The sequence below is a fragment of the Tamandua tetradactyla genome, chromosome 7 (assembly GCF_023851605.1).
Source record: "Tamandua tetradactyla isolate mTamTet1 chromosome 7, mTamTet1.pri, whole genome shotgun sequence".
NCBI lineage: Eukaryota > Metazoa > Chordata > Mammalia > Pilosa > Myrmecophagidae > Tamandua > Tamandua tetradactyla.
In genome coordinates this window covers 7,147,054-7,168,181 of record NC_135333.1, presented here as the reverse complement: position 1 = coordinate 7,168,181, position 21,128 = coordinate 7,147,054, and the positions used below count along the sequence as shown (strand labels likewise).

The following is a 21,128-nucleotide window of genomic DNA, read 5'->3' as shown; positions in this document are numbered from 1 at the left end:
TCGTCTAAGGCTTTGTATCTACTTGGGTTTGCACTGAAAGTCCTCCTTTAGCTTTGGGTTTGTGGATTCTTCCCTGCTGAACCAAGCCCCAGATCTCATGGAGGGATTGCAATTCTACTTGAGGCTTTATTGAAAGCTAGGCAAATAGGCAATAGAGAACTCCCAGCTGCAGAGCTACAAGGGAAGATCTCCCAAGCCACCTGCAGGGATAGGCTGGAATCATGACCAAGCACACTCACCCCATTCTCTCAATCCCAATTTCTCTGCCTTTTCATTCAGAACCTTTCTAAACAGGGTAGAAGATCCTCTATGGTCACTCACACCCTGGAATCACTGTCTCGGTCATTTTCTCCTATACTGTCCCTCACTGTTGCATGGAGCCAAGGTGAACTCAGCCTCTCCTTACAGCTACACCATCCTCACAGAAGTCCCCTGTTTAATTTCTAAATAACTTATTAACTAGTCAGCACTTAATCACATCTTAAGAATTCTATAGACAGCAATAATAACAAAATATATGGGAAAATACTGAGCTGCCAGAAAATAGATTTCACTGATGACATTTCTGGTATGAAGTTAAGACACTGCCTTCCAAATTATTCACTGAATTAGAATGGAAAGAGAGGATTTCTTTTTCTTTCTTTTCTATGGCTTAGAATTCTATTAATTGAACTAGTATATTTAGAAATATACTAAAAATACTCCGAATAGTCACACTATTCATCCTTTCCAAGATAAGTTATTATGGACAGAGTCTGTCTAACACAAACACAGGCCAAAATGAAACAAAAATTAAAAGGTTCTGCATTTTCATCATGTTAATTAAGGAATATAGTAGAAACCCAATAAACACTTCCTTATTGTGTGAATTATTCACTAAGAAAATAACCTGGATGCAAAAGAACAGTTTCTCCAAGTCTAATTGTAAAATGCCCTAATTGATTAATTTAAGATATCTAACTGATTTGTAACCTCATTTTTGTCTTTTGACTCCTGGAAGGGCAACCAGCTACACAAATGGGAGAACTGAAAAAACTTCAGTGCAATATGGGTACTCAATGTATAAATATTTAACAGTAAATAAAAGTTAAAACCAGATCAAAATGTTACTTTTGCCATTCACCTCAGTCTTTCTACCTCTATTCTGCTTGTGAGAAGTAACTATAAAACAGAGAAACTTAAAAAAAAAAAAGCTATTTGCCAAAAATATTAATTTTGGAAACATATTATAACGAACTACCCTCAGAACAGCAGTGTGTCCATTTCAGAGCCCTAAACATGTTTACTGCTCTAAAGCAGCACTACTTACCCTGATTCCCTTTATCAGGAAATGAATGCATATTTTTTTTTTACACTCTACAGGAGGTGGGGATGGGAAGTGGAGAGGTTGTCAACCACAAAAATCATTAGTATATTATCAAGTTGCAGAGGGATTTTAATCTATCAAATTATTTTCTAAATAACATTCAAATATGGCATCTTTGTATACACAGGGCAGAACTGAACAGTATAACTTGACCATCTATTCCATCCTCCAGGCTTGAGCCATGGTTATATGTCAGTCACTCTGGGCAAGTAGTCTTTTTTTTTTTAAATATTTTCAGAACACTACTCTATAATTTTTACATGTTTTTAACTCTAGGATGCAAAAAATACATTTTAAGTGTCTCGATGATTTCAAAGTCAGTAACTCTTCCATTTTTTAACCCACTACCATTGAAGGATATTTCTTCCAGAACTGATTTGGCTTGAATATGTTAAATGTATCTCAACCTTGCATAAAGACATTAAAACTTGGGGGGGGGGGGGGGAAGGATTACAGCTACAAAGTAAATAACAACAATAGAAAAATGAACCTACCCACACAAACGAGACTGGTTTAGGAACTTGTTTCAAAAACTCTCACACTTCCTACTGGCCAAGAGCCTCTATGGGGGGATTACAAATTAAATAGCTGACATAATCTGAGATTTAAATTTATTATTCAGTAAGTGGAAACTGGACACTTCTAAAGATTCACATAAAACTAAAACAATTTCTTTATTGCCCAAAAAGCATATATTCATATTTCTAGGAATTAGTTATTCAGGGATTCTTGGGCCAGTCTGAAGCCTGGACAAGACACTTAGTTCTTCTCATCCTCTATCCTACCCACTAGCTTTTGACATTTTCCCTGCTCAGGTACCAAAGGTGAAAGCAAAAACTGAGACATTACCATATAAACAGTTCTAATTCAAAACGAAAAAGAAAAATTTATAGAATTTACAGAGCAAGAAATCCATTTGCTTTGAAATTTGTTTTATGATTATCATTATGATAATATGAGCCTCCTCTTTCTGCTCCTCCCCATCCTCTCTCCCCAGCCACCTCATCAAAATTGGCATTCCCTCATTCATACTCTGATGTACTCTGTTTATAACATAGTTCTAATCACCTTTCACATTAACTATGCCCTTTTTCTCCACTAGACGGGGATCTTGGAGGACAAGGGCCAAATCTACTTTTTAATCAGCACCCTCAATAGCCCTTAGCACACAGTAGGCACTTTATACATGCTTATTGAACTGTTTTTCTTGCCACTTCCCCCAAACCGTGGATGATTACAATTCAGTTAGATTTACTCTCAATACTGCCATAAGTCAAAAGTGATTTTATGGGAGTCAGTTACCGGGTTATAGATGACATTTTGTAGATTGTTTAAAGACAACATCATTCTTTTCCACCTTATTGTTGACTGGAGTCTCTCTTCCCTGTATGAGGTATGACGTTATATAAATTTCATTTAAAGGCTTCCCAGACTAAAATGGAGGTGCTTGCCCTGTGTATTATCAAAACAGAGAGAGAGTAAAATAGTCATGCATCATTTTTCTTATTATAATTTAAATTATAAATTATTTTGCTAATCATTACCAAATAACAGGATGCTAGTAAAATCAAATACTTGACACCAATTCCTACCTGGTGTGCTTACATCTAGATTAGGAGAGTAGGAAATACTGACTTGAAAATATATCAGTGTAAGATTTCTAACCTGGGATTTATTATTTAAAATATTAAAATACAATCATAGCAAATACTAACCAAACAGCCATGCACAATTATCAGTGGTATTCATTTAAGTTCTCTTTTCTCATCTGTAAAATGGGAGTAATAATAGTATTTCCACTGTAGGTTTGTTCCTAAAATTAAATGAGCTAATAAAATAATGGAATAGTAGGTGCTATATACTGTTTAGCCATTATTGTTAATAGAAATGATTGCTCTTCCTCCTTCAAACCAAAGTCAAGATGAAAAAATTCCAAACCTTTGAATTCTAATAAGATAGTTTTCTCTGTTGTTAAAGACAAAAGTACCCATCAGTGGCCTAAGGGTACAAAGACTGGGGTAAGGAAGAGGGAACTATGATACATACATACAACAAATTACTGAGCAGCCACAAGAAGAAATGAAGTTGTGAAGCATGCAAATAGGTGAATGAACCTTCAGGACTGTATACTGAATGAAATGGCAGAAACAAAAAGACAAATATTATCATGCCTTACTCATATAGACTAACTATAATGTACAAACTTGGAGAATTGAAGGTGAGAGAATGGATTATGAGGTCGGGGTTTACTGTAAAGCTTCCTAGATTGTAAGATCTTATAGCAGTCACATATAGTCAGGAGTTGTAAATGTCATTTCTAAATTCTGAAATACTGAGCTGTTTGTATATACTCTGGTCATTCCAGAAACTTTGGGTATTTATGTGAAATCTGAGACTCAGAGTTAGAGCTCTGAAGCTATAAAAGTCAGCAGTACCCCATACATAAACTGTTTTAAAAGTTGAAAAGGGGATCAGACTTCAACTACAGATATGTACGAAGCTGATCTGGATAGGACTGGGGTAGATCAGAACATAGGGTAAAGGATAATATAGTCCATATTTTAAATCTTCAAGTTCTGTGTGAGACCAAAGGGAGAGATGCTTGAAGCAAAATTTATATTTTGGGTAATGCATTACCTAAATTAACTTGTACGGTCAGTTTAGTTGAACACCATCAGTACATGGAATCTTGAATAGGGTGTGAGATCCGGTTGGTTTGTATATGTTAGTGTGATGCCCCAATATATCCCAGAGTAATTTGGGAAGAGAATAAAAAAGTATTTGCAAAGTTCCCTTGGGGGACAGAAGAGAAAGGATTCTCGAAAGCAGTGGGGACAACCAAATCAACAGGTTGAGCCCTCAATCTTGGGGTTTGACCCTATGAAAATTATTCCTGCAAAGGATAGGCTAAGTCTACTTATAGTTATGCCTAAGATAGTCACCCCTAGAGAACCTCCTTTGTTGCTTAGATGTGGCCTCTCTCTCTCTCTAAGCTGACTCGGCAAGTGAACTCACTGTCTCCCCCCCCCCCGCCCCCCACATGTGGGACATGACTCCCAGGGGTGTTAATCTCCCTGTCAACGTGAGACAGGACTCCTGGAATGAGTTGAGACCTGGCATCATGGGATTGAGAAGCCTTTTTGACGAAAAAGGGGCAAGAAAGAAATGAGACAAAATAAAGTTTCAGTGGCTGAGAGATTTCAAGCAGAGTCGAGAGTTTATCCTGGAGGTTATTCTTATGCATTATATAGATATTCCTTTTTAATTTATGGTGTATTGGAGTGTCTGGTGGGAAGCACCTGAAATTGTTGAGCTGTGTTCCAGTAGCTTTGATTCTTGAAGACAACCGTATAAAAAATACAGCTTTTACAATGTAACTATGTGATTGTGAGAACCTTGTGTCTGATGCTCCATATATCCAGGGTATGGACAGATAAGTAAAAAATAAGGATAAAAAAATAACAGGAGGGGGATAAAGGGTAAAAAATTGGGTAGGCTGAAATACTACTGGTCAATGAGGGAGAGGTAAGAGGTATAGGATGTATGAGGTTTTTCTTTTTCCTTCTTCTCCAGAGTGCTGTAAATGTTCTAAAAATGATCATGGTGATGTATACAAAATTATGTCATGATATGTTGAGCCGTTGATAGTACACCATGTATGGAATGTATGTGTGTGAGATTTCTAAATAAAATTATTAAATTAAAAAAAAGTACCTATCAGTACTACATTTAACAGCTCCAGGAAAAACCTGATGACTAACCGGAACTAAAACAGAAACGAAAGAAAGCTTTCTACATTCTTCTTCCGCTATGCTGCCATTAAACTGTACAGCAGTATGAACTGACAGATCTGTTGTTACCTTGTTTCCACTAGGAAAAGCAAAAAAATCCTGCGCCCCTATTGGTTTACCATCTAAATGCAACCCCAATCTGCCACTAATTTACACATGTTAGTCAAAACCTCCAAACCCTTTATTTTGCTCTGCAAAATTCCAAAAACATTAAGAGGAAAAAAGAATGGATAGACTTGCCAAAGCCATATTCAATTTAAGCCAAAGCGTTGCATTAAACCAACCATTCCGTTCGCTTCATAATGAAACCATCAGTTATGTTTTACAGACGATCAAAGAAATCCAGATGACTTGGGTTTTCTAATGTTTAATTCGGTAGTAAAATGACTCAGCATCTTTAACGTCAGGGAGCAAAGTGGAGGTCTCATTAAGCTATCTGAGGAAGTCATTAAAATATCGGGAACGAAACTTTCCCAGATTCCTCCAAGTAGAGATGGCGCTCGGCATTCCAACTGGGGAGGATGTGAGAAGGAAGCACGGGTGGGAGTGGGTTTGCAGGGAGGCGCCACACCAGTGCAAACAGCCTGCTGCCAGGAACCCGACTCTCCATAATCCCTCTTTCCCAGAAGCGCTGCGCCCGCTGAGGCGGCTTCCCCACCATCCATTCCCGATTCTGCCCAGGTGAACATTGGCGGGGCGGGCAGAACAGAAACTGTCCCACGCATCAAACTCGGTATTAGGGAGAGTGACTTCCGAAGCCCCCCTCAGCTGGAGTGCCAGCCAAAGCCACCTCTAGAGATTGCTGCCAACCGACAGGCGAGCGCTCTCCAGACTTACCCCGGGACTGGAGTTCCAGGCGCTCCAAGCAGAAGGTCGTTGCCGTGGCCACAGGAAATCCTCCGGGTTCTGAAACAGGGTGTTTGTGGGCGGCTACGGGAAGCGAAAGGAGTCAGTTCGCTTCCATTCCGCGGTTCGCGCGCCCCGGGGAAGCCGCTGTGACTCCGCCTCTGCGTTCTGGGCGGACTACGCTGCTCGGCTCTGGGCTTCTGGCTCGGCCCTGGGCTTCTGGCTCGGCCCTGTTGCTGACAGTATCGCAGCACCCCCGCCTGCACAGCCTCTGGGGAATTAGACTGTGAGTCACTTGCTGGGGGACCAACAAAGAGAGGATGAGGACAAAGAATGTGTTAAAAAAAAATTCTTGTGCCTTTTCCCTGTCGTCTGATTGGGGAAGGGAGGAGAATGAAACGGAGAGAAGACGGCAGCCTTTTGCACCCCCCAGCAAGCGTGTTTCTGCCCACCCAGCTGTTCTCGGGCTCTAGGTCTAGGAGGGTGGGCGCTTAGAGCTGAGGATCCCTCCAGGCCTGGGTTGAAGACACCACGCGGGTCTGGCCTTGACCCAGCAACGAGGGCCCCACGTAGCCGGAAGCGCCGTCCTTGGCCTCTGCCGAGGTAGATGCGTCAGCGTCTGCCCCCTTTCTGTATTAGATCAACGTCACTGCCATAAAGGATTCGTGCAGGTGCCCTCTTCTGCCTTGTATGTCGATAAAATGATAGAGATATGGGGTATGGTACAGCTGGACTATGCCCATCCCAAACCGTCCCCACCTCCTCCCTAGTTAATCTTTGGACTTGTAGCCGCCCTGGGTTATTCGCCAGTTATAGTGCGTATTGTTTTCTTCAAGCACAGATCCGAACATCTATTAGTTGCTATTTTTTTTCTCAGTCAAGGGCCCATATGACGGATTGTTAGATTTACTGGCTGTAAAAACATCAGAGAAATAAAATAGTTAAGTAGGCTACCTTGAAAGACTTTATATTTCAGAGAGTGGGCTGGCTGCTTTCTGTTTGCTGTTAGGAATCACAAAGTTCTCTTACTTGTCCCTGTTTGACTTTTATCTATTATTGTTTTGAAAGACATGTTTTGATGACCCTGCTATCGCCTTTCTTCTCCCCAGGATTTTGTTTTAATTTTTATTTAAATTTAGGAATTTACCACAAGTCCCACACTCATTTTCTCTTCCTGTTCATTTTCAAAATTTGATTCACTTTTTATGATTCCACTTAGAAAGATCCAACTTAAGTAGTGTCTTTTAACCCTTGACATACACTGCCTTGGATTTGTAGTTATCGTTCTGCACACGTTTTATTTATCTGATTCAACGATAAATTGAGAAAAAGAAATTTTATGCATTGTCCAATGTTTAGAGTAAAACTAGATAACTGAAGTTGACACTGTAAATATTAGGTTGAACATATAAAATTGCTGGTGTTCAATCCTTGTGGTCTTCAAAAATTGTAAGTTCATATGATTTAACTGAATATTTGTTCGTTAAGTGAACAGCAATCATCATAATTTTGCCTGGGTCTTGCCCATCTCCTTTACAAAGTGTGAATAAATTCAAATAATACCTATTAACATTCTGTTTCTTTGATAAGTGGCATTTAGGTACAAATGGGATTGAGTAAAAGGACCGGAAATCCTGTGTTAAGCAAAACAATTCTGAGTTAAAATTTCCATAAGCCCCAAGAACTTGTTTCTAGAAATATCCCCTCAATGGTCACTGTTTTCAGTGAGCCCAATGTGTGTTTTGTTTGTTTGTTTTTTGTGGGCAGGCTCCTGGAATCCTAACCCAGGTCTTCGGCATGGCAGGCGAGAATTCTGCCAGTGAGCCACCATTGCCCACCCCCAATGTGTTTTTTATATCATTTAAAATCAACAAATAGGTGCCAAATACCTGCCTAATAAGACACAGTGGTAAGGAATACAAGTATGCAAACAGTTATAGTACTTGCCCAAAGGGTCTGTGCTCGTTTAAAAGGATGTATGCCCCCTAGAAAAGCCATGTTTTAATCAAAATTCCATTTCATAAAGGTAGAATAATCCCTATTCAATACTGTATGTTTGAAACTGTAATCAAATCATCTCCTTGGATGATGTGACTTAGTCAAGAGTGGTTGTTAAACTGGATTAGGTGATGACGTGTCTCCACCCATTTGGATGGGTCTTGATTGGTTTATTGGAGTCCTATAAAAGAGGAAACATTTTGGAGAATAGGAGATTTCAGAGAGAGCAGAGCAGAACCAGATAGCCACGAGAAGCAGAGTCCGACAGCCACCAAACTTTGGAGACAAAGAAGGAAAATGCCTCCTGGGGAGCTTCAAGAAACAGGAAGCCAGGAGAAGAAGCTAGCAGATGATTCCGTGTTTGCCATGTGCCCTTCCAGATGAGAGAAGAACCCTGACCGTGTTCACCATGTGCCTTTCCAGATGAGAAATTCTGACTGTGTTCACCACGTGCCCTTCCACCTGAGAGAGAAACCCTGAACTTCATTGGCCTTGAACCAAGGTATCTTTTCCTGGGTGCCTTAGATTGGACATATCTATAGACTTGTTTTAATTGGGACATTTTCTTGGCCTTAGAACTGTAAACTAGTAACTTATTAAATTCCCCTTTTCAAAAGCCATTCGGTTTCTGGTATACTGCATTCCAACAGCTAGGAAACTAGAACAGGGTCTTCTAGATAAAGAGACATAAAAAATGCATCCCACATTTCTTACTTAAGTTATTGCAATATCCTTCTAATTTGTCTCCCTGCTTTTGCTCTTGCCCCTCTACAATCTTTTTTTATTTTTATTTTTGCATGGGCAGGCACTGGGAATCAAACCCAGGTCTCTGGCATGGCAAACAAGAACTCTGCCTGCTGAACCACTGTGGCCCACCCTACAATCTATTTTTGTGATCATCCTTGGAGTAAAGATCCAAGTCCTTGCAAGAGCACATCATGGTGCCCTCCCACCCCCCATTCTACACACTTTGATTGCATTTCCTATTTTCCTCCTCAGTTGTTCTTCAGTCACACTGGCCTTGCCATTGTTTCAAAATGACTTACACTCCCACTCAGAATCTTTGCAGCAGTTACCTTTTCCTCCTTCTAGTGTTTACTCAAATGCTAATTCTCAGTGAGACCCTTAAGACCACAGAATTTAAAATTGCAAACAACACAAATTAGATAGTGGTGTATTTTATGTGGGGGGTCAGGAGCAATAAATCAGGCCCTAGCAAGAAGAAGGTATCCGGAGTCCCAAGATCCAGGGCAGGAAGTTCCCAAGAGTTAAAAATTGAACAATAATCATTGTTAAGAAACAAAAAGAATGGGATGTATTGTGCAAGAGCAAATGGCATTGCTCTGGTTCTGTAGATAAGATTGCTTGCTTACAGCTGCAAACCAAGATGTGGCTCAAAAAGATAATGTCCTTTTTCCTGCTTCTGTGGGTATGCTTGTGGTTTTTACCTTTATAAGCCCCCCTTGAGAACTTCTCGGGGCTGCTCTCTGATTCCTCCTTCTTGAGTTTCTGAGGCAGTCGCTAATAAAGACTCCTAATTGGCTTGCAAATTGCTTTGACTTGTGTGGTCTCTCTTTTGGTGCACCCCACAACATTTTAGAGATAAAAATAGTATGATGTGCCCCACCCCAATCAAGATGACAGAGTGAGATGCTTCAGGGCTCTCTGTCCTCCCACAGGAGCTTTGAACAATCAGCAAGAACTGGCAAAAATATCCTTCTCAGAGCTTCAAAAAATAGTTAAAGGACTGCAGTAACAGGGCAAGTGCCAAAAAAAAATTTTTTTTAAAGCCACTTAAAAAGTGGGAGGTTCTTGTGGCATTCCTGGCTGGCCCCTCTTTCATCCCATCCTAGCTCAGTGTGGAGCCAGCCCACATTCCCTGTGCAGCTCTCTGGTCCCCACTCTGGAGAGAACAGCATAGCCCTCATGTGAATACTGGGAGAATGTATGCCTGGCCCAGTCTATCTGGTGGTGGCTTGAGGGACTTGCCGTCAAGAACTTGTCCTCATGTGAAGATAGCTCATCATGTTCTCCTATATAATACATAAAACAGTCAAGTCATACTCTCTTGAGTAACCCAAGGGATTGCTGACTGTAGGACATACAAGTCAAGTCATGCTGTCTTGGGTAACTCAAGGGATTGCTCACTGTAGGACATACAGTGCAGTGCCTGTGACCACAAGGAAACTGTTGTTTAGGGAAGAGGGGTATAACCAGTAAGAAAGGGACTTCTTACTGACCTAGGGACCCCCACACATACCCAGAACAGAGGGGAGCATAGAAAGGATCAGGGAGGCCCCCTACACTTTGGCCTGGAAGCTGTCCTCTAAGATCATTGTATGAATAAGCCTGAAGGAGAGGACTCACATAAATTAATCTGCAAAGACTGGGAAAGGTGCTTCCTCTTTCCTTTTTTTTTTTTTTTGGTCTGCGCCTGGCATTCGAGGAAAGCTCTGTTATAACACTAGATGGATACAAGCCTCAGAGTTTAATTCCAGTGACAATACAATACATGCAAATATCAAAATGTCAGATTTCAGCAAAAGGTTACAAAACATTCAAAGAAACAACAATTGATGGTCCTTGCAAAGGAGAAGATTAAAGCGTTAGAAATCATGAATGAAGAAATCCAGACCTGGTACCCCAGACAAACACTTTTTTAAAATGGTCCTAAATCTGCTCAAAGAGCTAAAGAAAAACATGACAGAGAACTAAAGGAAATCAGGGAAATGATAGGTGAACAAAAAGAGAATATCAATAGAGAGATAAAAATTGTGAAAAGAACAAAACACACCTGAAGATCACAGTAACAGAAATTAAAAATTCTGTAGAGGGATTCAGTGGCAGCTTGGAGCTGGCAGAAGATAGAAGCACTTGAAGATAAGACAACTGAAAACATCCAGTCTCAGGAGAAGAAAGGAAAAAAATGTAAGAAAAGTGAACACAGCCTGAGTAACCCATGGGTCGCTATCAAGCACACCAATATACCCATCATCAGAATCCGAGAAAGAAAAGAGAGAAAGGGGCAGGGACTATTCAAAGTAATCATGTTTGAAAACTTCCCAAAACATGAATATACAGATCCAAGATGTTCAACTGAAAAAACAGGATAAATACAAATAGGCCCTCTTTGCAGCATATCATAATCAAACTTTTCAATGCTTGAGATAACAAGAATTCTGAAAGTTGCAAGAGAAAAGCAATGTGTCAAATACAAGGGAGCCTCAATAACATTAAGTGCCAATTTCCCACTGGAAACTACAGAGACATGAAAGCAATGAATTGACATATTTAAAGTGCTGAAAGCAAAAAATTGCCAAACAAGAATTCTATATACAGCAAAATGTCTTTCAGAAATGAGGGAGAAATTAAGACATCCCAGATAAACAAAAGCTGAGGGAGCTTGTCACCCCTAGACCAGTCTTACAAGGAAAGCTAAAGAAAGTTTTGTAGGTTGAAAGGAAAGGACCATAGATAACAGAATCAAACCACATGAAGAAGTAGAGCTCCTCCAGTAGAGGTGATGACATGAGTAAATAGAAATGCCCATGCTATTGTATTTTTGGTTTGTAACTCCACCTTTTACTCCCTACAGGATCAAAAAGCCAAATGTATAAAATGTAATGAGAAATCAGTGATTTTGGACCCAATGTATAAACTCGTAATTTGTGACAAGAGCTACATAAATTTGGGGGGATGGAGGGTTATAGGAACATAATTTGAAATTAAGTTGGTATCTAAACAAACAGGGTTGTTATAAATGTAAGCCCCGTGGTAACCACAAAGAAAATATTGGAGAATATGCACGCTCATAGAGACAAAACTTAAAGTTTAGGTTGCCTGAACAGGAGCAGGGGACTAGGGAGTTAATGCATAATGAGTATAGAGCTTCCATTTGGGGGGATGGGAAAGTTGAAGTTCTCTGTGTGGGGTTTGTATTATTTTTGTAACTATCCTGAAAGTTTGAAAATATTTCAAAACAGAAAGTTTTTTTTATTTTTTTAATGGATGATATAATAGTGTCTAGTGGCTGCTTTAATTGGGTGCTATGGACTGCCTCTCTGAGGAAGTGAACTTTAAGCTGCTGGTTAATGAAAGAGAGGGAGCCATTTGGCAGTCTTGGGAAAGAGCATTCCAGGCTGAGGGAACAACTAATACAAAGTCACTAAGGCTTTATAGAATGCATTTAGTGTGTTCAGAAAATAGAGAGGTCACCAGCATAGCTGAAGCCTAATGGGTGAGAAGAAATTATATGATATAATGTCATGAAATTTAATGGGATCACCTAGGAAAGTAGTTAGATGGAGAAGATAACCTAGCCCTGGGGGGATAAGCTGAGGAGGGGAGGCAGTGAAAGAGAGTGAGAGGGGGTAACCATGGAGACAGAAGGAAAACTTCCTCAGAGTGGTGTCACAGAAGCCAAAGACAGGGGTTTTTTGTTTTTAGGTGCATGGTCCAGAAATCAAACCTGGATCTCCCACATGGAAGGTAAACATTCTACCACTGAACCACCCGTGCACCCCCAAAGACAGGGTTTTAAAAGGCGGAAAGCAACAATTGTGTCAAATGCTGCTGAGAGGTCAAGGAATATAGAATTGACCAGTGAATTTAGCAACATGGAGGTCATTGGTGGCACTGACTCTGAAGTGAGTCGAGGAAGGTGAGGTGAAGTGATGAAGATAGTGATTATAGTTCTTTCCAGAAGTTCATCTGTGAACAAGAACAGCAAAAGCTTCGGAACTGAAGTGACAATGGGGATAAAGGAAGATTTAGGGTTTCTTTTTTTTGGGGGGGGAGGGTCCTTGTTTGTAAAAAGGAAATGAAATAATTCAGCAGTGGCCTTCGTCCTTTTTTTCAAGTAGCCTACAATATGAATATTTTCAATGTGACTTGTCACATGCATACTGAAAATTATTGAAACAAAATTTTGCAAAACAATACCATTATTATATCTGAAACACTCTACTTTTTCATTTTAAGAAATGCTGCTCCTCTTTCTCCGCCGGCCCGCCGCGCGGCGCCCACGCCCCGCAGCAGCCGAGCCGCCCGCCCTCCCTCTCCCCTCTCTTTCTCCGCCGGCCCGCCGCGCGGCGCCCACGCCCCGCAGCAGCCAAGCCGCCCGCCCTCCCTCTCCCCTCTCCTCCCCCTCCTGCTCCGGCTGCTCTCCAACCACCACGGTGCCCTCTTCCCCCGCCTTCACCGTGCTCCTCCGCCACCAGCCTCGACAGCCTTGCCGCCCTCAACTTTCCTCCTCCAGAACAGCTACTGGGGGAGTGGAGATAATACAGAGCAGCTCCCGGAACCACGAGGGAGATCAAAGGGACAGCGTACCCCATCCTGGAACGGCTGACTATCTGGGAGAACCAGCTCCGGTGAGATCACCAAGGGGCACGGGCTTTCCTGGGTGGGATGGCAAGCGACCGGAGTCCCTCCCTTCCACCTTCCTGGGCCAGCTGGTAGAATTGGACAGGCAGTCCCCTTTGGCCGTGGCGGCTGGTGCCCCCACCACACGAGGCCCCCCGGAACAACTGAGATAGTTGGGTCGGAAATCCCCAGACTGCGGAGAACAGTGACCGGGGGATCCTTTCCAAACACGTGACTCCCCCGTCGGCTGGGAACAGTGTACTCTCCCGGGCTGCGACAGCTGGCGCCCTCCCGCCACGCTTGGTGCCCCGGGCCGACTGGCTAATTTGGCCGGACGCTCTCCTGTGCTGCGACGGCCGGCGACCCTCCCCGCGTTTGGAACCCCGGGCCGGCTGGCATTCTTCCAAGACGCTTCGGTTGCCGAACCTCCCCTACGGCGAGAGTTTTCCAGAGTTGAGGGACCCACAGCAACTTTCGCTGGTGGAACCCACAGACAGGCGTGTGCCACGAGCGCCACCTACTGGGCAGGATAGGAAGAACAGAACCCAGAGATTGCGCAGAAAAATCTTTCAAGCTGTGGGGTCGAACACCGGGGAAATCTGACTAAATGCCCAGACGCCAGCAGAAGATAACAGATCACGCTCAGAAAATTGAACATATGGCCCAGTCAAACGAAGAAACCAATAGTTCAAATGAGATACAGGAGCTGAAACAACTAATGCTGAATATACGAACAGAAATGGAAAACCTCTTCAAAAACGAAATCGATAAATTGAGGGAGGACATGAAGAAGACATGGGCTGAACATAAAGAAGAAATAGAAAAACTGAAAAAACAAATCACAGAACTTATGGAAGTGAAAGATAAAGTAGAAAAGATGGAAAAAACAATGGATACCTACAATGACAGATTTAAAGAAACAGAAGATAGAATTAGTGATTTGGAGGATGAAACATCTGAATTCCAAAAAGAAACAGAAACTATCCGGAAAAGAATGGAAAAATTTGAACAAGGTATCAGGGAACTCAAGGACAATGTGAACCGTACAAATACACGTGTAGTGGGTATCCCAGAAGGAGAAGAGAAGGGAAGAGGAGGAGAAAAACTAATGGAAGAAATTATCACTGAAAATTTCCCAACTCTTATGAAAGACCTAAAATTACAGATCCAAGAAGTGCAGCGCACCCCAAAGAGATTAGACACAAATAGGCGTTCCCCAAGACACTTACTAGTTAGAATGTCAGAGGTCAAAGAGAAAGAGAGGATCTTGAAGGCAGCGAGAGAAAAACAATCCGTCACATACAAGGGAAACCCAATAAGACTATGTGTAGATTTCTCAGCAGAAACCATGGAAGCTAGAAGACAGTGGGATGATATATTTAAGTTACTAAAAGAGAAAAACTGCCAGCCAAGACTCCTATATCCAGCAAAATTGTCCTTCAAAAATGAGGGAGAAATTAAAACATTCTCAGACAAAAAGTCACTAAGAGAATTTGTGACCAAGAGACCAGCTCTGCAAGAAATACTAAAGGAAGCACTAGAGTCAGATACAAAAAGACAGAAGAGAGAGACATGGAGAAAAGTGTAGAAAGAAGGAAAGTCAGATATGATATATATAATACAAAAGGCAAAATGGTAGAGGAAAATATTATCCAAACAGTAATAACTCTAAATGTCAATGGACTGAATTCCCCAATTAAAAGACATAGACTGGCAGAATGGATTAAAAAACAGGATCCTTCTATATGCTGTCTACAGGAAACACATCTTAGATCCAAAGATAAATATAGGTTGAAAGTAAAAGGTTGGGAAAAGATATTTCATGCAAACAACAACCAGAAAAGAGCAGGAGTGGCTATACTAATATCCAACAAATTAGACTTCAAATGTAAAACAGTTAAAAGAGACAAAGAAGGACACTATATACTATTAAAAGGAACAATTAAGCAAGAAGACATAACAATCATAAATATTTATGCACCGAACCAGAATGCCCCAAAATACGTGAGGAATACACTGCAAACACTGAAGAGGGAAATAGACACATATACCATAATAGTTGGAGACTTCAATTCACCACTCTCATCAATGGACAGAACATCTACACAGAGGATCAATAAAGAAATTGAGAACCTGAATATTACTATAAATGAACTTGACTTAACAGACATTTATAGGACATTACATCCCACAACAGCAGGATACACCTTATTCTCAAGTGCTCATGGATCATTCTCAAAGATAGACCATATGCTGGGTCACAAAGCAAGTCTTAACAAATTTAAAAATATTGAAATCATACACAACACTTTCTCGGATCATAAAGGAATGAAGTTGGAAATCAATAATAGGCGGAGGGCCAGAAAATTCATAAATACATGGAGGCTCAACAACACACTCTTAAACAACAAGTGGGTCAAAGAAGAAATTGCAAGAGAAATTAGTAAATACCTAGAGGCAAATGAAAATGAAGACACAACATATCAAAACTTATGGGACGCAGCAAAGGCAGTGCTAAGAGGGAAATTTATTGCCCTAAATGCCTTTATCAGAAAAGAAGAAAAGGCAAAAATGCAGGAATTAACTGTCCACTTGGAAGAACTGGAGAAAGAACAGCAAACTAATCCCAAAGCAAGCAAAAGGAAAGAAATAACAAAGATTAGAGCAGAAATAAATGAAATTGAAAACATGAAAACAATAGAGAAAATCAATAAGACCAGAAGTTGGTTCTATGAGAAAATCAACAAGATTGATGGGCCCTTAGCAAGATTGACAAAAAGAAGAAGAGAGAGGATGCAAATAAATAAGATTAGAAATGAAAGAGGAGACATAACTACTGACCTCACAGAAATAAAGGAGGTAATAACAGGATACTATGAACAACTTTACGCTAATAAATACAACAATTTAGAAGAAATGGACAGGTTCCTGGAAAGACATGAACAACCAACTTTGACTCAAGAAGAAATAGACGACCTCAACAAACCAATCACAAGTAAAGAGATTGAATTAGTTATTCAAAAGCTCCCTAAAAAGAAAAGTCCAGGACCAGACGGCTTCACATGTGAATTCTATCAAACATTCCAGAAAGAATTAGTACCTACTCTCCTCAAACTCTTCAACATAATCGAAGTGGAGGGAAAACTACCTAATTCATTCTATGAAGCCAACATCACCCTCATACCAAAACCAGGCAAAGATATTACAAAAAAAGAAAACTACAGACCAATCTCTCTAATGAATACAGATGCAAAAATCCTCAATAAAATTCTAGCAAATCGTATCCAACAACACATTAAAAGAATTATACATCATGACCAAGTAGGATTCATCCCAGGTATGCAAGGATGGTTCAACATAAGAAAATCAATTAATGTAATACACCATATCAACAAATCAAAGCAGAAAAATCACATGATCATCTCAATTGATGCAGAGAAGGCATTTGACAAGATTCAACATCCTTTCCTGTTGAAAACACTTCAAAAGATAGGAATACAAGGGAACTTCCTTAAAATGGTAGAGGGAATATATGAAAAACCCACAGCTAATATCATCCTCAATGGGGAAAAATTGAAAACTTTCCCCCTAAGATCAGGAACAAGACAAGGATGTCCACTATCACCACTATTATTCAACATTGTGTTGGAAGTTCTAGCCAGAGCAATTAGGCAAGAAAAAGAAATACAAGGCATCAAAATTGGAAAGGAAGAAGTAAAACTATCACTGTTTGCAGACGATATGATACTATATGTAGAAAACCCAGAAAAATCCACAACAAAATTACTAGAGCTAATAAATGAGTACAGCAAAGTAGCAGGCTACAAGATCAACATTCAAAAATCTGTAGCTTTTCTATACACTAGTAATGAACAAGCTGAGGCGGAAATCAAGAAACGAATCCCATTTACAATTGCAACTAAAAGAATAAAATACCTAGGAATAAATTTAACCAAAGAGACAAAAAACCTATATAAAGAAAACTACAAAAAACTGTTAAAAGAAATCACAGAAGACCTAAATAGATGGAAGGGCATACCGTGTTCATGGATTGGAAGACTAAATATAGTTAAGATGTCAATCCTACCTAAATTGATTTACAGATTCAATGCAATACCAATCAAAATCCCAACAACTTATTTTTCAGAAATAGAAAAACCAATAAGCAAATTTATCTGGAAGGGCAGGGTGCCCCGAATTGCTAAAAACATCTTGAGGAAAAAAAACGAAGCTGGAGGTCTCGCGCTGCCTGACTTTAAGGCATATTATGAAGCCACAGTGGTCAAAACAGCATGGTATTGGCATAAAGATAGATATATCGACCAATGGAATCTAATAGAGTGCTCAGATATAGACCCTCTCATCTATGGACATTTGATCTTTGATAAGGCAGTCAAGCCAACTCACCTGGGACAGAGCAGTCTCTTCAATAAATGGTGCCTAGAGAACTGGATATCCATATGCAAAAGAATGAAAAAAGACCCATCTCTCACACCCTATACAAAAGTTAACTCAAAATGGATCAAAGATCTAAACATTAGGTCTAAGACCATAAAACAGATAGAGGAAAATGTTGGGAGATATCTTATGGATCTTACAACTGGAGGTGGTTTTATGGACCTTAAACCTAAAGCAAGAACACTGAAGAAGGAAATAAATAAATGGGAGCTCCTCAAAATTAAACACTTTTGTGCATCAGAGAACTTCATCAAGAAAGTAGAAAGACAGCGTACACAATGGGAGACAATATTTGGAAACGACATATCAGATAAAGGTCTAGTATCCAGAATTTATAAAGAGATTATTCAACTCAACAACAAAAAGACAGCCAACCCAATTACAAAATGGGAAAAAGACTTAAACAGACACCTACCAGAAGAAGAAATACGGATGGCCAAGAGGCACATGAAGAGATGCTCAATGTCCCTGGCCATTAGAGAAATGCAAATCAAAACCACAATGAGATATCATCTCACACCCACCAGAATGGCCATTATCAACAAAACAGAAAATGACAAGTGCTGGAGAGGATGCGGAGAAAGAGGCACACTTATCCACTGTTGGTGGGAATGTCAAAGGGTGCAACCACTGTGGAAGGCAGTTTGGCGGTTCCTCAAAAAGCTGAATATAGAATTGCCATACGACCCAGCAATACCATTGCTAGGTATCTACTCAAAGGACTTAAGGGCAAAGACACAAACGGACATTTGCACACCAATGTTTATAGCAGCGTTATTTACAATTGCAAAGAGATGGAAACAGCCAAAATCTCCATCAACAGAAGAGTGGCTAAACAAACTGTGGTATATACATACGATGGAATATTATGCAGCTTTAAGACAAGATAAACTTATGAACCATGTAATAACATGGATGGACCTAGAGAATATTATGCTGAGTGAATCCAGCCAAAAACTAAAGGACAAATACTGTATGGTCCCACTGATGTGAACGGACATTCGAGAATAAACTTGAAATATGTCATTGGTAACAGAGTTCAGCAGGAGTTAGAAACAGGGTAAGACAATGGGTAATTGAAGCTGAAGGGATACAGACTGTGCAACAGGACTAGATACAAAAACTCAAAAATGGACAGCACAATAATACCTAATTGTAAAGTAATCATGTTAAAATACTGAATGAAGCTGCATCTTAGCTATAGGGTTTTTTTTGTTTTTGTTTGCTTGTTGGTTTGTTTGTTGTTGTTTTTTACTATTACTACTACTTTTATTTCTTTTCTTTATATTAACATTTTATATCTTTTTCTGTTGTGTTGCTAGTTCCTCTAAACCGATGCAAATGTACTAAGAAACAATGATCATGCATCTATGTGATGATGTTAAGAATTACTGAGTGCATATGTAGAATGGTATGATTTCTAAATGTTGTGTTAATTTCTTTTTTTTTTCTTTCCGTTAATAAAAAAAATAAAAATAAAAATTAAAAAAAAAAAAAAAAAAAAAAGCCCTCCCTTCCCAGCTGCAGTTGGGAAGAAGATCTGAAAAAAAAAAAAAAAAAAAAAAAGAAATGCTGCTCATAATCCACTTAATTGTTTACAAGACCCACTAATGGGTTGTGACCTGAATAAAAAGCACTTTCGTGGGTATACTGGAGCTGGCTCAATCCCCCTCTGCAAGTGCCAGTTGTGCACAACTCTTCCAAACTCTTTGTTTGGTGGTGTCCTGTTGGTATCTTGCAGTTGGCCGGAAGAGTGTATTTACACCATGGAAATAGGTGACTGCTACAATGTAGGGCTTTTTTTCCCACTGTAGAGCCTAATGTTGAACATTTATAACCAGGCTATTGACTACTTACAAGAATGATCCAGTAGAGCAGGAGAAACAGATGATGCAGGAGAGAAGGGATGATTATGGCAATGTGCTTGAGATCACTTCCCCCCAAAAAACATATGGATAGCTGTGAAAATCAGTTCAAAACAATGGTATAGATGTTGCAAATTATTTGCAAAGAACTCATAGAGTTCTAAGAGTGGAAGGATCACTTCTGGATTAATCCATTTGTCTTTCATTTATCTTTGTCTTCCTCTTTCCTTACCCATGAAGCCACATTTATATGGCTTCAGTGTAGCTGCAAACTTAGGAATAGTGTGACATAAAATATGAGGTCTTATAAGCAAAATGTGAAATAGTATAAGTTGGCCAAATTAAAGAATCTCTAGTAAAAAAACATGGTTTTACACTTATGAATTATAAACTGTATATACTCTTTTAACTTGGCAGCATTAACTGTTTTTAAAAAATCTGCCATCTTTTATTAATCCTGTGAACTATGTTGACAGGAAGTTCTGCTAGTGATTTTGTTTATTGTGTAACTGTGCTATGTTTTGCTTTTGTTATAATTTTTAAATCTTTTTTTTTTTTTTTTTACCATGGAACAATTGCATACAAGCACTCATTAAATGGTGCTGCCACTGCTGGGAAAATACACCTGCAAAACAATAACTTTGGAACATGAGTTAGACACAATAAAATACCATGAAGTACTTTAAACAACTCCCTTGATGTATCATGCTCTGAGATTAGATCCAGAACTCTGAAAACTTTGGTGATAATAATGATAAATAAGAAGTAATATTAAAGCAATATCTTGTCACAATAGTTATAGATTTATGAGCTCTGAAAATACTCACTCTTGTTTTTCATTTATTTCCATGAGATTATGGAGGTTTGGATTATGCAGTTTTTAAGTTTTGCAAGGTCTTCAGGAATGTGTTCTTGACAAAACCACAACTCTCATTTTTTTATATACATGTCTACTTCCCAAAGAAGCTTCATGGTAGGTACCATCTACCTTTTCTCATCATTCTCCCCACTCTAAATGGATTCATTTCCTCTTGAATCATTTTGCTTTAAACTAATCTTCCAATAGTACTAGCATCACCCAAGAGCACTCAATCTCTTCGTTCTCTAGACCCCTTGTGTTCAAATTCATCAGGCTTACCTCTTGTGTTTTACAGGGTCATGTCCAAAATAGTCTTCTCAGGTGTGAGAAGCAAGCTTCTAGATTATGATTTTGTCATAAAATAAAAGAATCTTGGGGGTAGGAGAGATCTTCAGAGGAATCTGAATTGAATTAATTCATCACAATGGCTCAAAGAATGTGATGTGTTTTGGTTTGCTAAAGGTGCCAGAATGCAATATACATGAAATAGGTTGACTTTTATAATGGAGATTTATAACTTATACAGTTCTTAGACCATAAGAAAAATATCCAAATTAAGGCACCAACCGGATGATAACTGG

The 21,128-nt window shown here is 39.7% G+C and overlaps 1 protein-coding gene across 6 annotated transcripts in view; it reads right to left on the bottom strand.

Moving 5' to 3' along the window:
* Nucleotides 1-20,904, bottom strand: part of LGALS8 (galectin 8) — an 84,767-nt gene extending 63,863 nt beyond the window's left edge. For 4 of the 6 annotated variants that reach the window (XR_013179183.1, XM_077168428.1, XM_077168424.1 and 1 more), the window contains exons 1-3: nt 20,827-20,904; nt 5,995-6,301; nt 2,669-2,818 (exon numbers count right to left, since the gene is read on the bottom strand). Coding sequence is in view for 5 of the 6 variants with exons in the window: in XM_077168428.1 (XP_077024543.1) it covers nt 2,669-2,713 (45 nt within the window). In the remaining variant the exon portion in view is untranslated. Of the gene's footprint in view, nt 1-2,668; nt 2,819-5,994; nt 6,302-19,680; nt 19,783-20,826 lie in introns of all 6 variants that reach the window. The other 2 variants (XM_077168425.1, XM_077168426.1) reach the window with 2 other exon arrangements.
* Between the last annotated feature and the right edge of the window lie 224 nt (nt 20,905-21,128).